This window comes from Hyperolius riggenbachi, chromosome 1 (assembly GCF_040937935.1).
Source record: "Hyperolius riggenbachi isolate aHypRig1 chromosome 1, aHypRig1.pri, whole genome shotgun sequence".
NCBI lineage: Eukaryota > Metazoa > Chordata > Amphibia > Anura > Hyperoliidae > Hyperolius > Hyperolius riggenbachi.
The window spans coordinates 489,605,920-489,625,807 of record NC_090646.1 but is presented as its reverse complement, the minus strand read 5'-3'; the positions used below and the strand labels follow the sequence as shown (position 1 = coordinate 489,625,807).

Below are 19,888 nucleotides of genomic sequence, written 5' to 3'. Positions count from 1 at the left end.
TCCATCAGCCGACCTGGCAACCCTAAGTGCAATTGTTGTATTTCAGCTGCGTGATCTTTCATTGCATTGGTATTAGCAAACAGTACGCCATACACAGAACCTCACGTACCGTGGAACGCACGCACGTACGTACTCAATTACCAGCCATTACATGCTTCCCAACTCGCTTTCCCAGCATGCTCACCTTCGGCGTGTTGCATGGAGCATGCTCTGTTGGAAGGTGATAGTGTGCGCATGCTCAGTGCGGCGGGCCCGGCGCTGGAAGACGGCAAGATGATTATGGCGCTGAGTAAAACGTTTGGACAGAAGCCGGTGAAATTTCAGTTGGAGGAAGATGGGGAATTCTACATGATCGGCTCAGAGGTGGGCGGCGAGCGGGAGCGGCGGTTTGGCTGTGAAAGCGGCGGCAGACTTTCCATATGTAGAGCGAGGCCTCAGACAAAGAGGCTGGGGGCGCATTGTGGGGAGATGGCAAATCTGCTGCTAAATCATAACGTTCTGTGCTTTCTCTTCCACCAGCAGTGTACTTTTCAGTGGTGCTGCTCACTGACACAAGCTTCCCTGTACCGAGAGCTAGTTCAGTGTTTCTAGGCATTATTCCTGGTATAGCATAGCCTGTATGAAAGACTATGTTTACTGAGTACTCCATATTGTGGGTAACATCATCTCAAATACCAGGTCTTGATACGCGTGTAACAAATATATTTTTCGAGCTCCATATTAATGGTGCATACTTTCCAAACATTCCATCATTTTTTTTAAATGATCTTAATATGTGTATGCAGGTTCGTGTGAAACTTTTGAATTGACAATGCCAGGTTCAAGTACCTTTTGGGGTACAACATTTGGAGAGACTGGAATTTAAATAAAAGAATTATCTTCTTAGCCACTGAAAGAAGCGTAATGCAGAGTTGCAGCTATGCCTCTAAATATAATAAAGTTGCGCTGAGTATGTTGGGTTGTATGTACTGTTGTCTTGTGGATATACGATCAGGTGCTGGCCAAAGTGCTAGAAGTTATGGCATACATTCCATATATAATCTACCCATCCCTTCACACCAAACATATATTCAAACAAATTACAATAGCATTTACTTGATTTGTACAATTTATAGTGAAATGATGTGGAAAGCTGAAATAAGGCAATTAAACAAAAGAGGAGCTGTTGTCTCATAAAGTTCCCCTAGTTCTATAAAGGCTTGTCTGACAAATGATAAACTCAACATGTAGTGTCTGAATAGCAGGTTGTCCTGCACTGATGATCTAAACTGCCAAATGAATTTCACACCCATGCAAACATACAAAAAACTATCTTTATGCAAGGTCTTGACCAATTTTCCAGCGCATACAACTGGCTGATATTGTTTAGTGAACCAGCATGCTGGATTGCTAGGTGACACACCAGTATCCCCCGACACCTAAAAGGAACTTTAACTCGGGATTGAACTTCATCCCAATCAGTAGCGATACCCCCTTTCCCATGAGAAATCTTTTCCTTTTCTGGAATAGATTGGAGAGTCTGTGTGGCTGATATTGTGGTGAAACCCCTCCCACACCGTAATATCAGGGCTATGGCCTGTTGGTAGGCCTGAAAGATAAATCGAATTTAAATCGAAATCGCGATCACCAAGATCACAATTTCGGAATCGTCAAAGCGGCAATTATCGCAATCCCGTCATCTCCTCATGGGGAAGTTTGAAGACGTGGCTTCAAACTTCCCCAAAGTCCCGGCGCGTGCGGACCGCAGCGTTGGACATACTTTCCGCACGAGTCCAATGCAGTCCGTCCTCTATCACCGTCTGCCGGCTCTTGTGCTTGGCAAAACTCCGGGTTCCTGTATGTCACATGACATGCAGGAAGTACTGCGTGCATTAGAGCCTGCAGGAGGCAAAGTGGATAGATGGCCATCGCTGGACTCGTGCTTGAAGCTGTGTGTTCAGAACTGATGCAGCTTGGGGGACAGAGGAGGCACAGAGAGACACAGAGAGAAACAAAGGGGGCAAGAGAGAGACCCAGAGTAGGCATAAAGAGGTGAAAGGGGTGCAAAGAGAGACGGGGACAGAGAGGGAACAAACAGGCAAAGAGGGGGAACAAAGCTTGATTTGAAGGAAATCGAAATCGCAATTTCAGACAGAAATCGCTCAATTCAATTTTTTCCTAAAATCGTTCAGGCCTACCTGTTGGTGAATCTTGTTGCATCATGGGAAATACAAATGCTACTTAGGGCCCTTTTCCACTAGTGGCGATTGCGATGCTGAATTGCAAAACCGCAAATGGCTAGTAATTTTTATATCGCTACGGTTTGCCTAATAGCATAGGAATCGCGGTAGGTAATTTCCACTATCGCGATTCGTTTTTTACTTAACCGCAACCACGCTGCGGAGCGATTGTTTTTGCCACGATTTTGCTGTGCATTGCATAGCAAAATCGCAATTGCCGGGAAAATTTTGTACTTTGCTGAATCTCGATTGCTAGTGGAAAAGGGCCACCCTCTATGTATGTATGTATGTATGTATGTATGTATATATATATATATATATATATATCTATCTACCGGTATATAAAAAAAAAATCCTTCTAGCCGATTACATTGTTAGTGGGTATGTTCATAGATAATGGCAGTTGGTGCTGTTTGTTTTTGGTCTGCCAGCAGTAAAGATGATGACCCCCAAACTCAAATATCATGAACAAATTAAATTACACGATGAGTATCAATCGTATCTAGATTCTATTTTTTTAACTTCTCACTTTGCAGTGTGTTTTATCTTCTTTCAGTAGATTTTTCAATCTGGCAATCACTAGCATTTTGAAAAACGATACTGCAATGTAATGTGTATGGCAGTGTTCACACTTGGGGGTCATCAACGATTTACTGAAATCACAATTTTTTTTTATTTTTTTTTGAGCGATTGCGCTTCAGTGTTATAGAATCGCAAAATGCAATTAATCAATGTTCTGTACAGTGGAAAATTGCTTTGTAAAACGCTAGTGATTTTGCTAGCGTTTTGTGATTCCCAGTGTGAAGGAGGCCTAAATAGTAAACTGAGCCAAAGTAGTTTTATCTTGTTGAGCAAATACTGCAGACATCAAGAGAAATGAAAAGCAGGAAAGTTCTTTATACTATTGTTACTACGCAGTGAGTTTCCTAGACACGGTTACTATTGCTGCTACACATACAATTCTCTCATAAGTTTAGTTTCAGTTCAGGTCTGCTTTAAGGTTGGATTCGCACTGCACGTGCTAGAATGTGTGGGAACTGCAATGGACATTGCAGGTACCCAACATTTCTCTGACTCCGACTCTACAGCCCTGCATTGTGTACATTATAACATGCACATTAAAAACCTGCATGAGATTTGAACAGGCCCATAGAATTGTATGTGCAGTGAATTGACATGCAGAATGAGTGCCAATACATTACTTGATTTTCTGCATTGATATCTGGCAAATTTGATCATAATGATTGAATCTGGCAGACATAAATGCTGCAACATGCTCACCCGCTTGATCATTTCTATTGACTTTGGCCAGACAGTCTTGGTCAAAAGGGCTCAACTGAGCGTGTGGCAGTAACCGCTTTTTATTGTCCCCTGGCTGGTCTCGCCCAGTGTGTCTGTACCTCCCGGGGCATACATTCAATGGCCTCAAGCAAATTTTAAATGCAGGATGAAGCTGAAAGATGGCTTACCCTGCTCCCACTGAAACTCGAGGCCATGTTAAATGCTACTTCCCCTCCAAGTTGTTGTAACTTGAGACATGTAATTCGTGCACCAGCTACTGCCAGCTTCTGAATTAAATTTTTTTTTTTTTTTTTGAGATTTGGGAATTGCCAGCGCCCAATTTAGTCACGGAGTGCCGCTATAGCTGTAATTCTCGTTTTGGCCTATGGCGGCACCCAAACAATCATCACAGTGCTGCACCCGAAATAAGCTGATCCACTCCTGGGCCCATGGTGAGTGTTGCAAGCTCACCTACCACGCCAGCGTGACTCCGGGCCTTCTACTGTGTCTTGTGTGAGTTACCACTGCTGTGACACGTGACAATGCAGCATGTCACTACAGATGGCAGTGTCAGGTGGTACAGGCCCGTATGGTAGCAATTAAAAAAAGATTGGAGGAAGCCAGGAGTTGCACCCTCGTGACAGGTGAGCCTGCAATACCCGGGCCCAGGACACACACTCTGCATGGCAGATTGGCAGCCTGGCAGGCGAAGATGGCAGCGCCAGGACAATTTTTGCTGCTGAAATCTCTCTGCAGTGTGTGGGCAGGCAGTAGATCCCTGTCTGATCAGACTCTGGAGAGGGTCAGTCTGGTGGCAGATTGAGAGATGTTGGTAGGACAGCCAAGCAACTGGTATTGCTTGAAAGGAAATAAATATGGCACCTCCATATCCCTCTTGCTTCAGTTGTCCATTTAAAGAGAATCTGAAGTGAAATTAAAAAAGCAAACAAAAAAATCCCCATATACTTAAGGAGTAGGAAGGACCTGGGTCCTAATGAGCCTTAGGCTAGGTTCACAATGGTCAGTTGCACTGCAGAATAATTCTGATTGTCAACTCATTGCCCATACAACTCTATAGGGCTGTCCACAATAAAGATTTGTAACTGCTCACGTTATTCTAACTGGCTGCATGCAGGCTTTGTATTAAAGAGAATCTGTACTCTAAAATTCTTACAATAAAAAGCATACCATTCAATTCATTATGTTCTCCTGGGCCCCTCTGTGCTGTTTCTTCCTCTCCCTGCTGCAATCCTGGCTTGTAATTGCCAGTTTTAGGCGGTGTTTACAAACAAAAGACATGGCATGTGATAGGCTGAGAGGAGCTCAGTCTGTGACTCATACTGAGCCTGCAGGGGGCCTGGAGAGGGTGTGTATAGCTTCTATCCTATAACAGAGTAGCACATTCCTGCCTAAGCCTGACAAAGCCGTCAGAGGAAAGAAGATTAGATTATATAACAGAGATAATGCAGCCACTGTGCAACTTGGAAATGCTGCAGTAAGACAGACCACATTAGAACATTTATAGGATAGAAGCTATAAGGCTGAAAATTTTGTTAGTCTCTTTAAAGCCGGCATGGGCAAACTCGTCCCTCCAGCTGTTACGAAGCTACAAGTCCCACATTGCATTTGCCTTTATGAGTCATGACTATGGCTGTCAGACTCCTGCAATGCATTGTGGGGCTTGTAGTTTCTTAACAGCTGGAGGGCCAAGTTTGCCCATGCCTGCTTTAAAGTCTGTCCAGTCTCCATTGCAGTTCACATACATTTCTATGCCTTATAACGCATGTTTTATACCACAGTTCCCCCACCCTATCCTCAAGGCCCACTAACTAGTACATGTTTTTCAGGAAAACCACAAACATTCATAGATGAGGTAATTAGTGTCTCAGCAGAGCTGATTAACTACCTCTGTGGATTTGCACAAAACATGCACTGCTAATGGGCCTTGAGGACAGGGTTGGGGAACACTATGTTATACAACTGACCACTGTGAACCTAGCCTCACTGTTCCTCCTATAGTCCCCGCTTTCCAGTGCTGTCTCCCTGTTCAAATGTCCTGCTTTGGGAGACAGATTGCTCCCGAAGACAGGTGGCTCCGTACTGTGCGTGCATGCGCAGTATGAAGTGGCCTCTCTTCCCGGTTCTCGCGGGATCGCGACTAGGTAAATATAGCCAGCGGTGATCGGGAGGACCAGAGCGGTGTCGGGGGACTTAGGGCACACGTGTAGCTAGCCTAGTGCTAGCTACACTATTTAAAACAAAAATTTCCCTCCCGCGGATGCATGGCTGCAACAATTGAATGCCAGGGAGGTTAAATATGCTTTTCAACTAAATTTGACCAATTAATTAACAAATTCAATTATACCTCTTCTTTTTACATTTAAAAGTTTATCAGAGGCGTTTATTACCTTAATTTCATGGCCTGCCGCGTCCCACTGGCTAAGTTTCAGGCACAAAGGACTGATGTAATTTTTTTATTGCATGGGGGAGGGGGTAGATAAAACAAAGTTTACAGAAGCCACACATGCTATCTTCACATGGATAATTACGGTAATGGGCAGCTAGAAGGGGAGGGGGAACATGGCAGCTCCTATAGTTATCAGAAACCAGGAAAAGAAAAGGGATGCTTGCTTCCCTTTAAGTGGGAGCTGAAAATAATCGCATCTTCTTGTGATTTCCCTATGTAACATCCAACCCCTCTCACTTGTTTGAAAATCGCAAAATGAAACTCGACTGATCATACTGAAAGATGCACAGAAAAAATGTTGTGTTGGAAATTGTGATTGCAAAACATTTGTGATCATGTTTGCAATTTGCAGTGGAAAAGAACCTTTTTTGCATTATAAATGGCTGCAGGCTGCTATCATACAGTACCTGTAATTTCCACTTTCATTCTGTTTTTTTCCTTCTAGTGTAGTTTGCTATGAAAACATCTGTATTGTGTTTGTAAATTGTGACATGTTTCTCCACACAGGTTGGGAATTACCTGCGGATGTTCAGGGGCTCACTGTACAAAAGGTACCCATCCCTCTGGAGACGCTTAGCCACTGTTGAAGAAAGAAAGAAGATTGTAGCTTCTTCACATGGAAAAAAATGTAAGTGTTAAGCCTTTTCTTTCCTTGTTTACATTTATTTAAAGGGAACCTTAACTGAATATAAAAAAATATAAAAAAATTACCTGGGGCTAACCCCCCCCCCCCCCCCCCCCCAGCCCCCTGCAGACGTCCTGTGCTCGTGCTATCACTCGCCGTTAATCTGGTCCCCCTCTGTGGCTCCGTTTTTTTAGCAGTGTGCTTGCACGACTGTGGCTGCGCGCCCTTGTTCACGCTCCTCTTCCTGTGGGCCTCTTGTGACTACATACATGTGCACTGCGCAGGTACAAAACAGCTGCAGGGATGGGAGCATGATCGAGGATGCACTGCTTGAAACAGAGCCACGGCGGGGGACCGGGTGATTGGTGAGGGCCCTTTTCCACCAGCGCTGGCTGAATCGCAAAAACGCAAACCGCTAGCGATTTTACAATCGCTACGGTTTGCTTTTTAACATAGGAATCGCATAGGTAATTTCCACTACCGCGATTCGTTTTTTACTTGATCGCGATCGCGCCGCGGAGCGACTTTTGCCGCGATTTTGCTATGCAGTGCATAGCATAGCAAAATCGCGGCCGCGAACGTCGGGGAATCGGCGGTATTTGCGATTCAGCAATCGCTAGCGTTCAGCGTGAACGCTAGCGATTGCTAGTGGAAAAGGGCCCTGAGTGATGGCGCAGTAAGTCTGCAAGGGGCTGGGGGAAGCCCCAGATAAGTGAAACAGTTTCAAATTTTTTTTAAAAAGAGAACCCGAGGCGGGGTTCTGGGAATGAAATCCTTATACTGAGGCCGGGTCTGTCTATAGAGCCCAGCCTCTGCTGCTATATGGATCGCTCCTAAGCCGCCTCGCCCCCCCCCCCCCCCCCCCCCGGCGCGCTCTGCAATACCACATAACTCACAGACGCGCTGTGAGGGCTGTGTTTACCTCTCCTCTGTCAGTCTCTGCTACTCTCCTGCATCGTTCCGGTCCCGCCCGCGGCCCTTCCCTCCAATCAGCGGCGAGGGAAGGGACTGGAGCGATTCAGGAGGCGGGGAGCAGCGAGACTGACAGAGGAGAGGTAAACACAGCGCGCTCTGACAAGCTGCGTGTCAGCAGCGCGACTTTGTTTTATGGGGAGATTACAGAGCGCGTGTTTTTATTGATTACGATGTCAGGGTTTTAAACCCTGTAGTGGGACACTAATTATCTGATCTGATAGTGAACATTATACCTTGTTACATAGCGTTGCCTCTTGCTGCTGCCACAAACATAGCCTCAGCAAGACCTGTGGACTTCACTACTGACTTCATTACCCCTCCCCATCTGACAGCTTTTCCTCCATTATGGTGCAGAGGCCATGTGATGACATCCTGGGAGGTGTGCCTTCGCTGCTCTTCAGAACCAAAAATTCCACCCAAACACTGGGGCTCACTAGAGCCCCATTGAGCGCTGTAGCCCTAGCTGCTGAAGTGGCAAGGCTATACATTGTACAGTAGAAATTTGTTAAAGTAAACTTTTTGATAGCGTAAACCTCTGTATATAGTAAACTCAGTCCTCAGGTGCCAGCAAATGCACCTGTATACAATGTATGACCAATTCTGATATAGTAAACTTATTTTCTTAGTTCCTTGAAGTTTATTAGAAAGGGATTCTGCTGTACAACCATGACAAACTATACAGTCTAAAGATTTGCTTTACAGCGGCACTCCAGGAATGAAAAGAACCAATGATGGCAGAATACCTGATTGGCTGTAGTCATGCCATCTTAGAAAATATGAGCTTTAACCTTCTAAATTATGGTTTGACAATAGTGACCGCATCTGGTGCTCCCAGTTTTATCACCTCTGATGTCCACATGGCTTTGGGGCATTCATTCCTTATGACATTGCATTTCAAGTTCAAACTGTGATCATGTTATAGTACAATTCAAAGGTGTCCTAAAACATAAATGTTATTCAGTAATGAAAAACAAGGTGGTTTCAAACTATACAAAAACTCAGTCACACTGACTTTTGCCTGCCTTTAATAGGGAAAGAGTAACTAAAAGCATTGCAATTTGGATAAGTGTTCTAAGTGAATAATAATCCATGCAGCAATTTGCAACTAATCAACTCAAAATTCACTCAGCCTACATGTTTCACCCCCAGAAGGGGCTTCTTCAGGGAGACGAGATAAAGTGCTCAGTGCAGTCAAAAAAAGGGGGGGGGGGTGCATAATATACTAAATAGAAAGTGTTAGTGCAACATAGTATAGCCCATGCCAGGGCTCTGACCTAAAATAAAAGGTATGTGAATACAGTTACATGTAAGCTGATTTACTGACATTTCAGCAATCCTTCCTCTTATGCAGTAAGGGTTGCAAATGTTTGCTAGCAGAAATGTATAATAAAACCAGGTCAGGTCTATGTAGTCCATTACTTCCCTTGAAAGCTTTGTCTTCTGCTATGGTCAAAAATAGTGCTCCATTGTTAATTTACCTCTATGAAAAAATGCCTTGTGTTTGCATACTTATAGAAGTGGAATAGGGAGACGTAAAGGTGCAATTCAGTTCAGTGATCTCTGAAATGTGCTGTGAACAAGTATGAAACCAAACCCAATAGTATTACAATGACAGTTGACTGTACAGATTGTTTGATAACTTGCTTGTTCTGGTTCTTGTTTAGATCACGGATACACAACATTAGCTACCAGTGTAACCCTACTGAAAGCATCTGAAGTTGAGGAAATCCTTGATGGCAATGATGAAAAATACAAAGCTGTTTCTATTAGCACAGAACCTCCTACCTACCTCAGGTATGTAGTGGCATGTGGGCCTATTGTACTTTAAGGTAAAGTGTAAATCCAGCAGGTCCCTCAATATCATCCGTTACTAACTATGCACTCATACAGCCACCTGCTCCAGTATTGTGTGCTGCTTCACAGAGCACAGTCTCTTTCTGTACTCTGGCATCTAAAGGCCAGTACACACTGACTGCCTCAAACAGTTCTATTGTTTTGGGTGTCTGTGTCAAGTGTGCAGTGGCGTTGTAATAGAGGACGCAGAGGTTACGATTACAGAGGGGCCCTCTCTCAACATTATTTGCGATTTAATAATGCTAAGCTAGTAATGATCACGTCTATATATGCTTTGAATACTGTTAATCATTAAAGAGACTCTGAAGCCTCCTAAAATTGCACTTTTTATTTAACATTTCTCTTTAGCAGTATAACCCAAGCTAAAAGGCTGCATCCCCACGGCAGATTGCTGTATTTAAAGCGGAATATAACCCAGCATTTCAACTTTGCTCTAAAACATTATTTACAGCATATTATATGCAACCAGCATTTTTTTTACTAGACCAGCATTGGAAGGGTTGCACACAAAACTTTAAAGTTCCATGGAGAGAAATGCAGACGCATCCGAAGTTTAGATAGATACATTTAAGTAAACACAATGTAACAAGTGAGGAATGTTACACACTCTCTGGCTGTCCTTCAGCTCCTGCACAGTCAGTGTGTCAAATTCACCACTTGTTAGATACATTTAAGTAAACACAATGTAACTAGTGGTGAATTTGACACACTCTCTGACTGTGCAGGAGCTGGAGGACAGCCAGAGAGTAACATTCCTCACTTGTTACATTGTGTTTATCTAAACGTATCTATCTAAACCTCGGATGCGTCTGCATGTCTCTCCACGGAACATTAAAGCTTTGTGTGTAACCCTTCCAATGCTGGTGTAGTAAAAAAAATGCTGATTGCATATAATATGCTGTAAATAATGTTTTAGAGCAAAGTTGAAATGCTGGGTTATATGGTTATATTCTGCTTTAACCACTTCGCCGCCTGAGTACAGTATATCTACGCGCCTTTGGACTTCAGTTCCCAGCCCGGAGAATAGATATACACCCAACTGCACCCTAACCCCCCCGGCTACTGCCGCCGCTGTCCGCGTGCCGCCGGCCGCTCGCCCGGAGATCAATGAACGGGAAAAAACAGCACGATCATAGTGAAAAAAGTTTCCCAGCCTCCCTGAACATCCTGTAAGCGTACTTCCGACGCTTACAGGACACATTCACAAAAACATACTGCATCTTGTGGCCAAGCAGTAAAACTACACCCAAAACCATTTTTCACATACAAATACATTATTTTAAAATATAAATTGACTCCCACGCTCCCCAGTTGTCACCATTTTTTTTGGGGGGGGGGGGGGGGTTAATTTAAAAAAAAAAAAAATTACAATAAAAAAAATACATAAATAGTTACCTTAGGGACTGAAATCTTTAAATATTTACATCAAGAGGGTATAACACTGTTACTTTATAAATTATGGGCTTGTAATTAGGGATGGACGCAAAACTGAAAAAAATGCACCTTTATTTGCAAATAAAATATTGGCGCCAAACATTGTGATAGGGACATAATTTAAACGGTGTGATAATCGGGACAAATGGGCAAATAGGTTACATGGATTTTAATTACAGTAGCATGCATTATTTAAAAACTATAATGGCCGAAAACTGAAAAAATGTTTCCAAATATTTTCCCACTAAAACGCATTTAGAATAAAATAATTCTTGGCATAATGTCCCACCTAAAGAAAGCCTAATTGGTGGCGAAAAAAAAGATATAGTTCATTTAATTGTGATAAGTAATGATAGTTATAGGTGAATGAATGTAAGGAGAGCTGAAAGGTGAAAATTGCTCTGATGCTGAAGGGGTAAAACCCCTCAGTTGTGAAGTGGTTAAACCCCCCCCCCCCCCCCAAATCCCAGGGCAAAAATCCACGACTTTCAAAGTTGTGGATTTTGCTGCCCGGGGAGGCAGAGCTTAGCGCTGTAGCTCTACCTCCATTAGCATCAATCACCGCTGATCGCCGCCTTTCCCCCGCCCCTCTCAGTGAAAGAAGACTGAGGGGCGCGGAGAGGAGGCAATCAGCGGTGATTGATGAGAGTAGAGGCAGAGCTACAGCGCTAAGCTCTGCCTCTACAAGGAAGTGCTCCTCAGATTTAGCCCAGGGGATTTGGGGGGTTTAAATACAGCGATCTGCCGCGCAGGGCTGGTTTAAGCAACAATGGGGCCCCAGGGCAAAATAAACCTGGGGGGCTCCCCCAACAGATACCCCGGAGCAAAAATTGGCATTAACCACCCTGGCGTTCTATTAAGATCGCCAGGGCGGCTACGGGAGGGTTTTTTTTAAATAAAAAAAAAACTATTTCATGCAGCCAACTGAAAGTTGGCTGCATGAAAGCCCACTAGATGGCGCTCCGGAGGCATTCTTCCGATCGCCTCCGGCAGCCAAAAGTAACACGGAAGGCCGCAATGAGCAGCCTTCCGTGTTTGGCTTCTCCTGTCGCCATGGCGACGAGCGGAGTGACGTCCTGACGTCAGCCGCCTCCGATCCAGCCCTTAGCGCTGGCCGGAACTATTTGTTCCGGCTGCGCAGGGCTCAGGCGGCTGGGGGGACCCTCTTTCGCCGCTGCTCGCGGCGGATCGCCGCAGAGCGGCGGCGGATCGCCGCAGAGCGGCGGCGATCGGGCAGCACACGCGGCTGGCAAAGTGCCGGCTGCGTGTGCTGCTCTTTATTTGAGCAAAATCGGCCCAGCAGGGCCTGAGCGGCAGCCATCGGCGGTGATGGACGAGCTGAGCTCGTCCATACCGCTAAGATGGTTAAGGGACCTTTTTTTTGCAGCTTGTATAGTCAGGGTTTGAAGCCCCAATCGGTCGGAGCTCCACATTCTGGCTACCCCAGCCTGCATGGGGGACAAGGGGTTAAAAAGTTTCAGGAGGGGGGACCCCACATAATTTAAAAAAAAAAAAATTCCCACACTCTAAACATAAAAAAAAAATTGGGAAAATAGGAAAAAATGCCAGGGATCTTCATACAGCTATATTGCAGCTGTATAGCGATCCCTGGCCAAAGCGCTGCGGCTGCGTACGGACCCCCTGGAAACCCCGTCAGGAAACTTATTGCTCTTTCTTTTGATACATGTAAAATTACACTACCGTTGGGTAATAAAACTGACATTTACCGCATTCCTTCATCAAGATGGCGCCGGATACGGACGCCGCGGCCACAGGGCTCCGGCCTTTCTTCACTTTTCTTGGGTAAATCTTACGCCCTATCCCTCCACTCGCACCCACGCTCCGGGGAAAGATGCGAGGATCACGGGCATACTGGCCACGCTGCCATCCAGCACAGTTAGATGCGGGCTGCCAGCTGAGGGGAAGTCAGCTGTGCGGGCGCACGTGCTCTGCCGAGGAACAATCCCGAACACAACTCTGCAGCCTGGAGAAGCCGGGGAAGTTCACTACAGAACAGGAACTCACCCATCACCACCACAATTTCTCTCGATCTCGCCGCTGCAGCCTGCTCCGCATCTCCGCTGCCTTCAGCCCCCAATGGGCTCGCTACCACCAGTCAGACATCCAGGAAAGGTCAGTGCCGACCCCCAGCCCTGCACCATCACTGGTCGATACAGAGAAGAGCCGACCCCCAGGCCCCTTACCATCGCTGGGCAGAGTAGATGGAAGCAGAGGTCCCGGCTCCACACCGCTGCTGGTCGGATGTTCTGTTTCCTGGCTCCACTCTCAGGACGCACCACGTGGGCTACAGCTGATGGCTGCCCATGTTACCATCGCTGGGCAGAGTAGATGGAAGCAGAGGTCCCGGCTCCACACCGCTGCTGGTCGGATGTTCTGTGTTCCTGGCTCCACTCTCAGGTCGCACCACGTGGGCTACAGCTGATGGCTGCCCATGTGACTCCAGCAGTTCAGGTACTCTCAACCTGCCTCCATCCACAGGCCTGAAGGGTCACTGCTGCCACATTGCCTCCACTGATGCCTGCCACCATTCACAGGCTAGTCAGGTCACTGCCTCCACTGATACTTGCTACAATACTCAGGCTAGTCAGGTCACTGCCTTCACTGCTGCCTGCCACAGACTAGTTCAGGACATGATGGTCAAGAGGATGCGGCTGGCATCCTCCCCAAGCTGATCAGGTCATCGCCTGGATCCCGTACAGCCAGCTTAGCCTCTGCTGCCCAGGCGAGTTGCCCCCGGCCTCATTTCTACCACTGCTGCCCAGCCCGGGTGGCCCCAGGCCCCACGTCCACCACTGCTGCCCAGCAAAGGTGCCCCCTGGCACCACAGGGCCCTCACTGCATCTGCACCCTTATCACCCAGCCATGCGGACTTTGAAATTAGAAGCGCTTCTCCTCGAGCAACCTGGCTCAAGTGATCCCTGCTGTCCGCCTCCATCAGGATCCCCCCAAGCTTTCTCTCTACTTTTCGAGGACAATCGGTAGCACCTGTCTAGTTGGGAGCGTGTCGCTGTGTAGCGTCCAGTGCCGAAAATGGCAGCGCTCATATCAGCTCTCAGGCTGCTCCTCCAGTCCCACTCTTTTTCTGTTCCTGCTATCAGTGTATGTCTTGCTGTGTTTGTTTTACGTTAATTGTACGTGTATGCTGTAATGCTCTGCTTGCATTACGTTAACTGTACGTGTATGCTGTAATTGCTCTCTGTGTTTGCTTTTGACTTTGCTTTTATTGTTTATACGTATGTACCATGCTTAACTGTATACGATGCTCTGCTTAAATGTACGCACAAACTGTAATGTTGTCCTATGTATGCTTGTCACATTGTCTACGTATGTACCATGCTTAACCGTGCTATTTCTTGTTTTTCACCAACGACCCTGTATGCGCCAAAACCAATTCCGGGTACAATCCACCGTTGTACTTGGCGAAATAGATTCTGATTCTGATTCTGATTTAAAAGTATACTTTTTTCCTTCAAAACTTTTGATTTTCTCAAAAACTATAAGGTTTTTTTTTGAAAAATGTTTTTCCTCTTATTCCCAATGATCTCCTTAACATATCCTGCAAATTTAGGGTTTCTAGAATTTTAAGATGGATTTGCTATTAACCATTAAAGTCGGCTGTTTTTTTAAATGTGTATTTTTTTTCCTTTGAAACTTTAAAATCGATTTTCTCAAAAACTAAGGTCGATTTGAATTTTTTTTTCCTCTTGTAGCCACTGGGGGCCCCTACAAGCTCTGGGGCAGCTGCCTCCTTTGCCTCTATGGTAGCGCCGGCCCTGCTGCCACGGGGATACAGCGTTTTAGCTTGGGTTATACTGCTAAAGAGAAATGTTAAATAAAAAGTGCAATTTTAGGAGGCTTTAACAAACTGTTTCCCACACCTGCTTACACTTATCATGCAGTGGATGTTTTTGGCAGGTTTTGTATCATCATATGAATTATGTATCGAATGCTTGGGGGGCCCAATGTAAAACTTGCACTGGGGCCCAAAGCGCCTTAGCTATGCCACTAAAAGTGTGTACACTTGGGTGCCTGTGCCGGTTGTCCTGAAACTTGCCTACAACTTCTTAACAATTAAACCTGCTAAAAAGTCCTGCCCTGTCAATGTCATACACTGCTGCAGGCGTTTGCAGCTCACTTCCCTCTTTTGCAGTATAGAGCCAATGTGGACTTTAATACAGATTAAATGGGCTAGAAGAAGAGCTTTTAAGTTATGCACACATGCTAGATTAATCTTGGCCAAGGCTGTCTATACAGAGCGCCTTGAGCGAGAATTTAGCGGGTGTAATGGAGCCCCCTGATGTCTCCTAAACATGCCGCATACTGGATCTTTAGCGACCCTTGAGCTGCTCAACCACTTACATTATCTGCCAGAAGCCGCAATGTCGTGCACCAGCCTTTCCTCCATAGTATTGGCCCGTACTCACGGGCTGCAAATGTTGCCTGTCGCCAGCACACGTGAGCGTGTGGGCGACAGGCCGGCGACAGCTTCTCGCCAGGTCCCTCCGCGTACACACGCGGAAGAGGGACCAGCGGCGAGGCGGAAGCTGTCGCCGACGTTCCTCCTCCCCCCGCCGGAAGCTCCATTTGATACAATGGAGGTTGCTGTCGCTAGTCCGCGTACTCACGCGGACTAGCGACAGTTGCGGGGGAGGTGCGGCGGCGACTGTCGCCATGCGATTGAAACTTTCAATCGCATGGCGACATGAGCGGCGGGCGACAGTTCGGGGTGCGCGCGCGTGCGACGGCCCATACTCACGGGCGACCTGTCGCCGCAACACGCGCGCGCCGCGTGTTGAGGCGACAAAAGTCCCTCGTGAGTATGGGCCTTAACAGATGTGCCTTTAGACTTGCAACAAGTCTATGCTGCCTCAGCCCCAAATTATCGCCCAAGGGATCAAGTATTATATTCTGTTAGAATGTTTTCGATATTGCTCTACATTTGTTTTGTTCTGAATTCCAGGGAACAAAAGGCAAAGCGAAACAGCCAATGGGTTCCAACACTACCTAACAGCTCCCACCACTTGGATGCCGTGCCCTGTTCGACTACTATCAATAGAAATCGTTTGGGTCGTGACAAGAAAAGGACCTTTCCTCTTTGGTGAGAAATGACTACAGTATATTTCATATTACAGTGTTTGTTCTCCTGAAGTTTAAAGGCTCTTTCTGAAAACTAACCAGTCAGTTACTTGAGCCAGGCACTACTTAAAGCAAATCTGAACTGAAAATAAACTCAAGTTAATTGAATATGTAAAAGCAGTGATTTATAGAACTTTAAGCCTCACAATGTTGTTTTCAATGGAGCTAAATTTTAACTGAAGTGGACATAGCAGCTTCCAACAAAAAGAAATAATGAGCTTTTTATAATTCTTGTCATCGGGATTGCTTGCACAGCTAGATAAGTGGTTTCTTTCTTATTCACAGCTTTGACGACCATGATCCTGCTGTGATTCATGAAAATGCTTCTCAACCAGAGGTGCTGGTTCCCATCCGACTGGACATGGAGATAGATGGACAGAAGCTGCGCGATGCCTTTACGTGGAACATGAATGGTACTTAGGAACTTATGTGGATTACAGTACACCAGCTTTGGAAAGTTAAAATGCCTTTTTTTTAAATCAAATGAGACATCTTGCAGGTTTTAGTCAAATTCCTAATGTGTTGTCCTGATAAGAATCTCCCAGCAGTCTGAAAAGATTTTCACAACAAAAAGTAATTTCCAATGTTTTGGTTATTTTAAGAGCTGTGTTGGCTACTTATGCACGACCACCCCTCTGTTATACTATAGTTTTAGTACATGCACGCAAACTCTAAAGCTGGTGCAGTCTTTTCTTAGATTTATAACCGTAATCTATTAATCGCCTATAGACTTCAGTTTTCAATTTCGCTCAGAATATGTGCTGTATTTTGTGAATTTGTAATTCCTTTGCATGAGTTGTTGATTCCTTCCTGATTTTTTTTCATTAGCTTTTAGACCCTGAAATCAAGAAAAAAAATACCCCAAGAGAACCTGCAGTGCCCCTTCACTTACCTCCCTGGGTTCCAGGGCTGCAGTTCTCCCTTCATCCTCTAGGTGCTGTAACCCTAGTGAGATCTCCAGCTGTCATCCTGGCGACTGATGGCATTCTCACCAGAGGGATCCTTCAAGGATCGGAAGGCGAATTGCTGCCGGCGTCTGGATCCCGGGGGAGGTGAGTTTAAACACCTGTTGCACGCAATGCTCTACCTATGTCTCCCAGCGGCTACCACGAGTCAGTGGTGAACGCTCTGGGCTGGCATACATTTGAAATCGGCGCCGGGAGACTTGGGCGCAGGATACAGCCGGTATATGGCTGATCCTGCTTCTGCACAAGTCCGGCCCGTGTTAATTACTATTTCCCCTCCAGGCCGCCATGGATGGTGGGGAATGATATAATTCGGCTTCCAGCTATCGCTGGAAGCCGAATTATTGTGTTTTAAAAGCAACTTTGGCTCTGTCTTCTGACAGGACTGACGTTACTCACCTGAGCGTGCTATAGCTGTAATTCCTATTACAGTCTATGGTGGCGCCGGCTGCACCCAAATCTACCTGCGCTGAAAAAAACAGCTCCGCTGGACTGAGGTTTTCCATCCCGAGCCTGACTCGGGGTTACCGCTAAGGAGGTTAAATGAAGTCCATGAGCAACCTTTAATTTTTTTATTTCTTTATTTTTAATTTTCTCTTTACTGAAATATAACAGGCAGTAGTTGTCCTTTCTTTGTTTGCAGTTGCCTGTTCTGCACAGATGCATCCCATTTTGGCATCATTAGCCATACCGGCTTACTATTTTTGTACGGATTCCCTAGTGTTAAAGGGAACTGTGTATCTGAAACTTCACTGTCCTTCCATCCGTATGGGCTCAGCCATCTTATCCACGGACCAACTGCAGCTGGCACATTTTGTAGTTCCAGTGAAGTCTTGGGCGCGCACTCGCTGCAATGCATGCCAGGAGATGTAGTCATGGATGTCAGTACAGAGACGTTACATAGTTACTTGGGTTGAAAAAAGACATACGAACCATTGAGTTCAACCAGAGAACAAAGTACAACACCAGCCTGCTCCCTCACATATCCCTGTTGATCCGGAGGAAGGCGAAAAAACCCTTACAAGGCATGGTCCAATTGGCCCCAAAAGGGAAAAAATTCCTTCCCGACTCCAGATGGCTATCAGATAAAATCCCTGGATCAACATCATTGGGCATTCCTAGTAATTGTAGCCAAGCATGTCTTTCAATGCAAGGAAAGCATCTAAGCCCCCTTTAAATGCAGGTATAGAGTTTGCCATAACTACTTCCTGTGGCAATGCATTCCACATCTTAATCTCTCTTACTGTAAAGAACCCTTTCCTAAATAAATGGCTAGACCGTTTTTCCTCCATGCGCAGATCATGCACTCTAGTCCTTTGAGAAGGCCTAGGGACAAAAAGCTCATCCGCCAAGCTTTTATATTGCCCTCTGATGTATTTATACATGTTAATTAGATCCCCTCTAAGGTGTCTTTTCTCTAGACTAAATAAACCCAGTTTATCTAACCTTTCTTGGTAATTAAGACCTTCCATCCCACGTATCAATTTTGTTGCTAGTCTCTGCACCTGCTCTAAAACTGCAATATCTTTCCTGTAATGTGGTGCCCAGAACTGAATTCCATATTCCAGATGTGGCCTTACTAGAGAGTTAAACAGGGGCAATATTATGCTAGCATATCGAGTTTGTATTTCCCTTTTAATGCATCCCAAAATTTTGTTGGCTTTAGCTGCAGCGGCTTGGCATTGAGTACGATTATTTAACTTGTTGTCAATGAGTACTCCTAAGTCCTTCTCTAAGATTGATGTCCCCAACTGTATCCCATTTATTTTGTATGGTGCTAGACCATTGGTACGACCAAAATGCATGACTTTACATTTTTCAACATTGAATTTCATCTGCCATGTATGTGCCCATATAGCCATCCTATCCAGATCCTGTTGCAGTATGTCCCTATCTTCCTGTGAGTTGATGATTCTGCACAATTTTGTGTCATCTGCAAAAATAGCAACATTGCTCACTACTGCATCTACTAGGTCATTAATCAATAAATTGAAGAGCACTGGACCCAGTACAGACCCCTGTGGGACCCCACTGCTTAGTCACCCATTTTGAGTATGATCCATTGACTACAACTCTTTGTTTTCTGTCCATTAGCCAGTTCCCTATCCATGCACACAGACTCTTCCCCAGTCCTTGCATCCTCAACTTTTGCAACAGACTTTTGTGGGGAACAGTGTCGAAGGCCTTTACAAAGTCCAAGTATATCACATCTACAGCATTCCCAATATCCACATTAGCGTTCACTACCTCATAAAAGCTGAGCGTGTTAGTCAAACAGGACCTGTCTTTAGTCTCTGTTCTCGCATCCGGAGACTGCAGTTGATGACAAAATCATTGGCCCCCCAGGTATTATTAATTGAACATTTTCCTAAACTTCTTCCCAATGTTTGCAGCATTGAAGAAACTTGATATAATCGAACATTCAACAGTGCTATTTAGTAGCTTTTGGTACATTTCATAGTATAAAATACACTTTTAGGCTTGCTTTTGTACCAAATATAGTAAACATGGGGTGGTAAAAAAATATTAGCCCCATGTGAATGTTTGCTTTCAAATCAACCTACAGTAATTGACCAACCTGCTTTGAAACCACACCTGTGCAGTCAGTTGGCTTCCTAACAACCTTCAATCAGCATAAAAAGAACAGGGCACCTGAACACTTGAGGGACTACTGTTATTCACCATGCCAAAGACAAAGGAAATCAGTCTGGAGCTCAGACAGAAGATAGTAGAGGCTCATAATAAGGGGACATGCTACACTGCTATTGCATTGTGGCGGGCACATGTGCCAGACTTCGCCAGGAACTACATAATGCAGTCGATGCAGTCGCTTCATGGAGAAGATGGTGGACTCTGTCACATTTATTATGATGAAGTGTAATATTTTTATTACAGAGATCCTTCTGAGTGT

General features: G+C 45.3%; 1 protein-coding gene across 2 annotated transcripts in view; it reads left to right on the top strand.

The window, feature by feature from the left end:
- The first annotated feature begins 227 nt into the window (after window positions 1-227).
- SMARCB1 (SWI/SNF related, matrix associated, actin dependent regulator of chromatin, subfamily b, member 1) overlaps window positions 228-19,888 on the top strand; it is a 39,944-nt gene continuing 20,283 nt past the window's right edge. For both annotated transcript variants that reach the window (XM_068242661.1, XM_068242656.1), the window contains exons 1-5: window positions 228-363; window positions 6,475-6,595; window positions 9,232-9,361; window positions 15,837-15,974; window positions 16,298-16,425. In XM_068242661.1, the coding sequence (XP_068098762.1) occupies window positions 235-363; window positions 6,475-6,595; window positions 9,232-9,361; window positions 15,837-15,974; window positions 16,298-16,425 (646 nt within the window). In that variant the 5' untranslated portion in view covers window positions 228-234. The remainder of the gene's footprint in view (window positions 364-6,474; window positions 6,596-9,231; window positions 9,362-15,836; window positions 15,975-16,297; window positions 16,426-19,888) is intronic.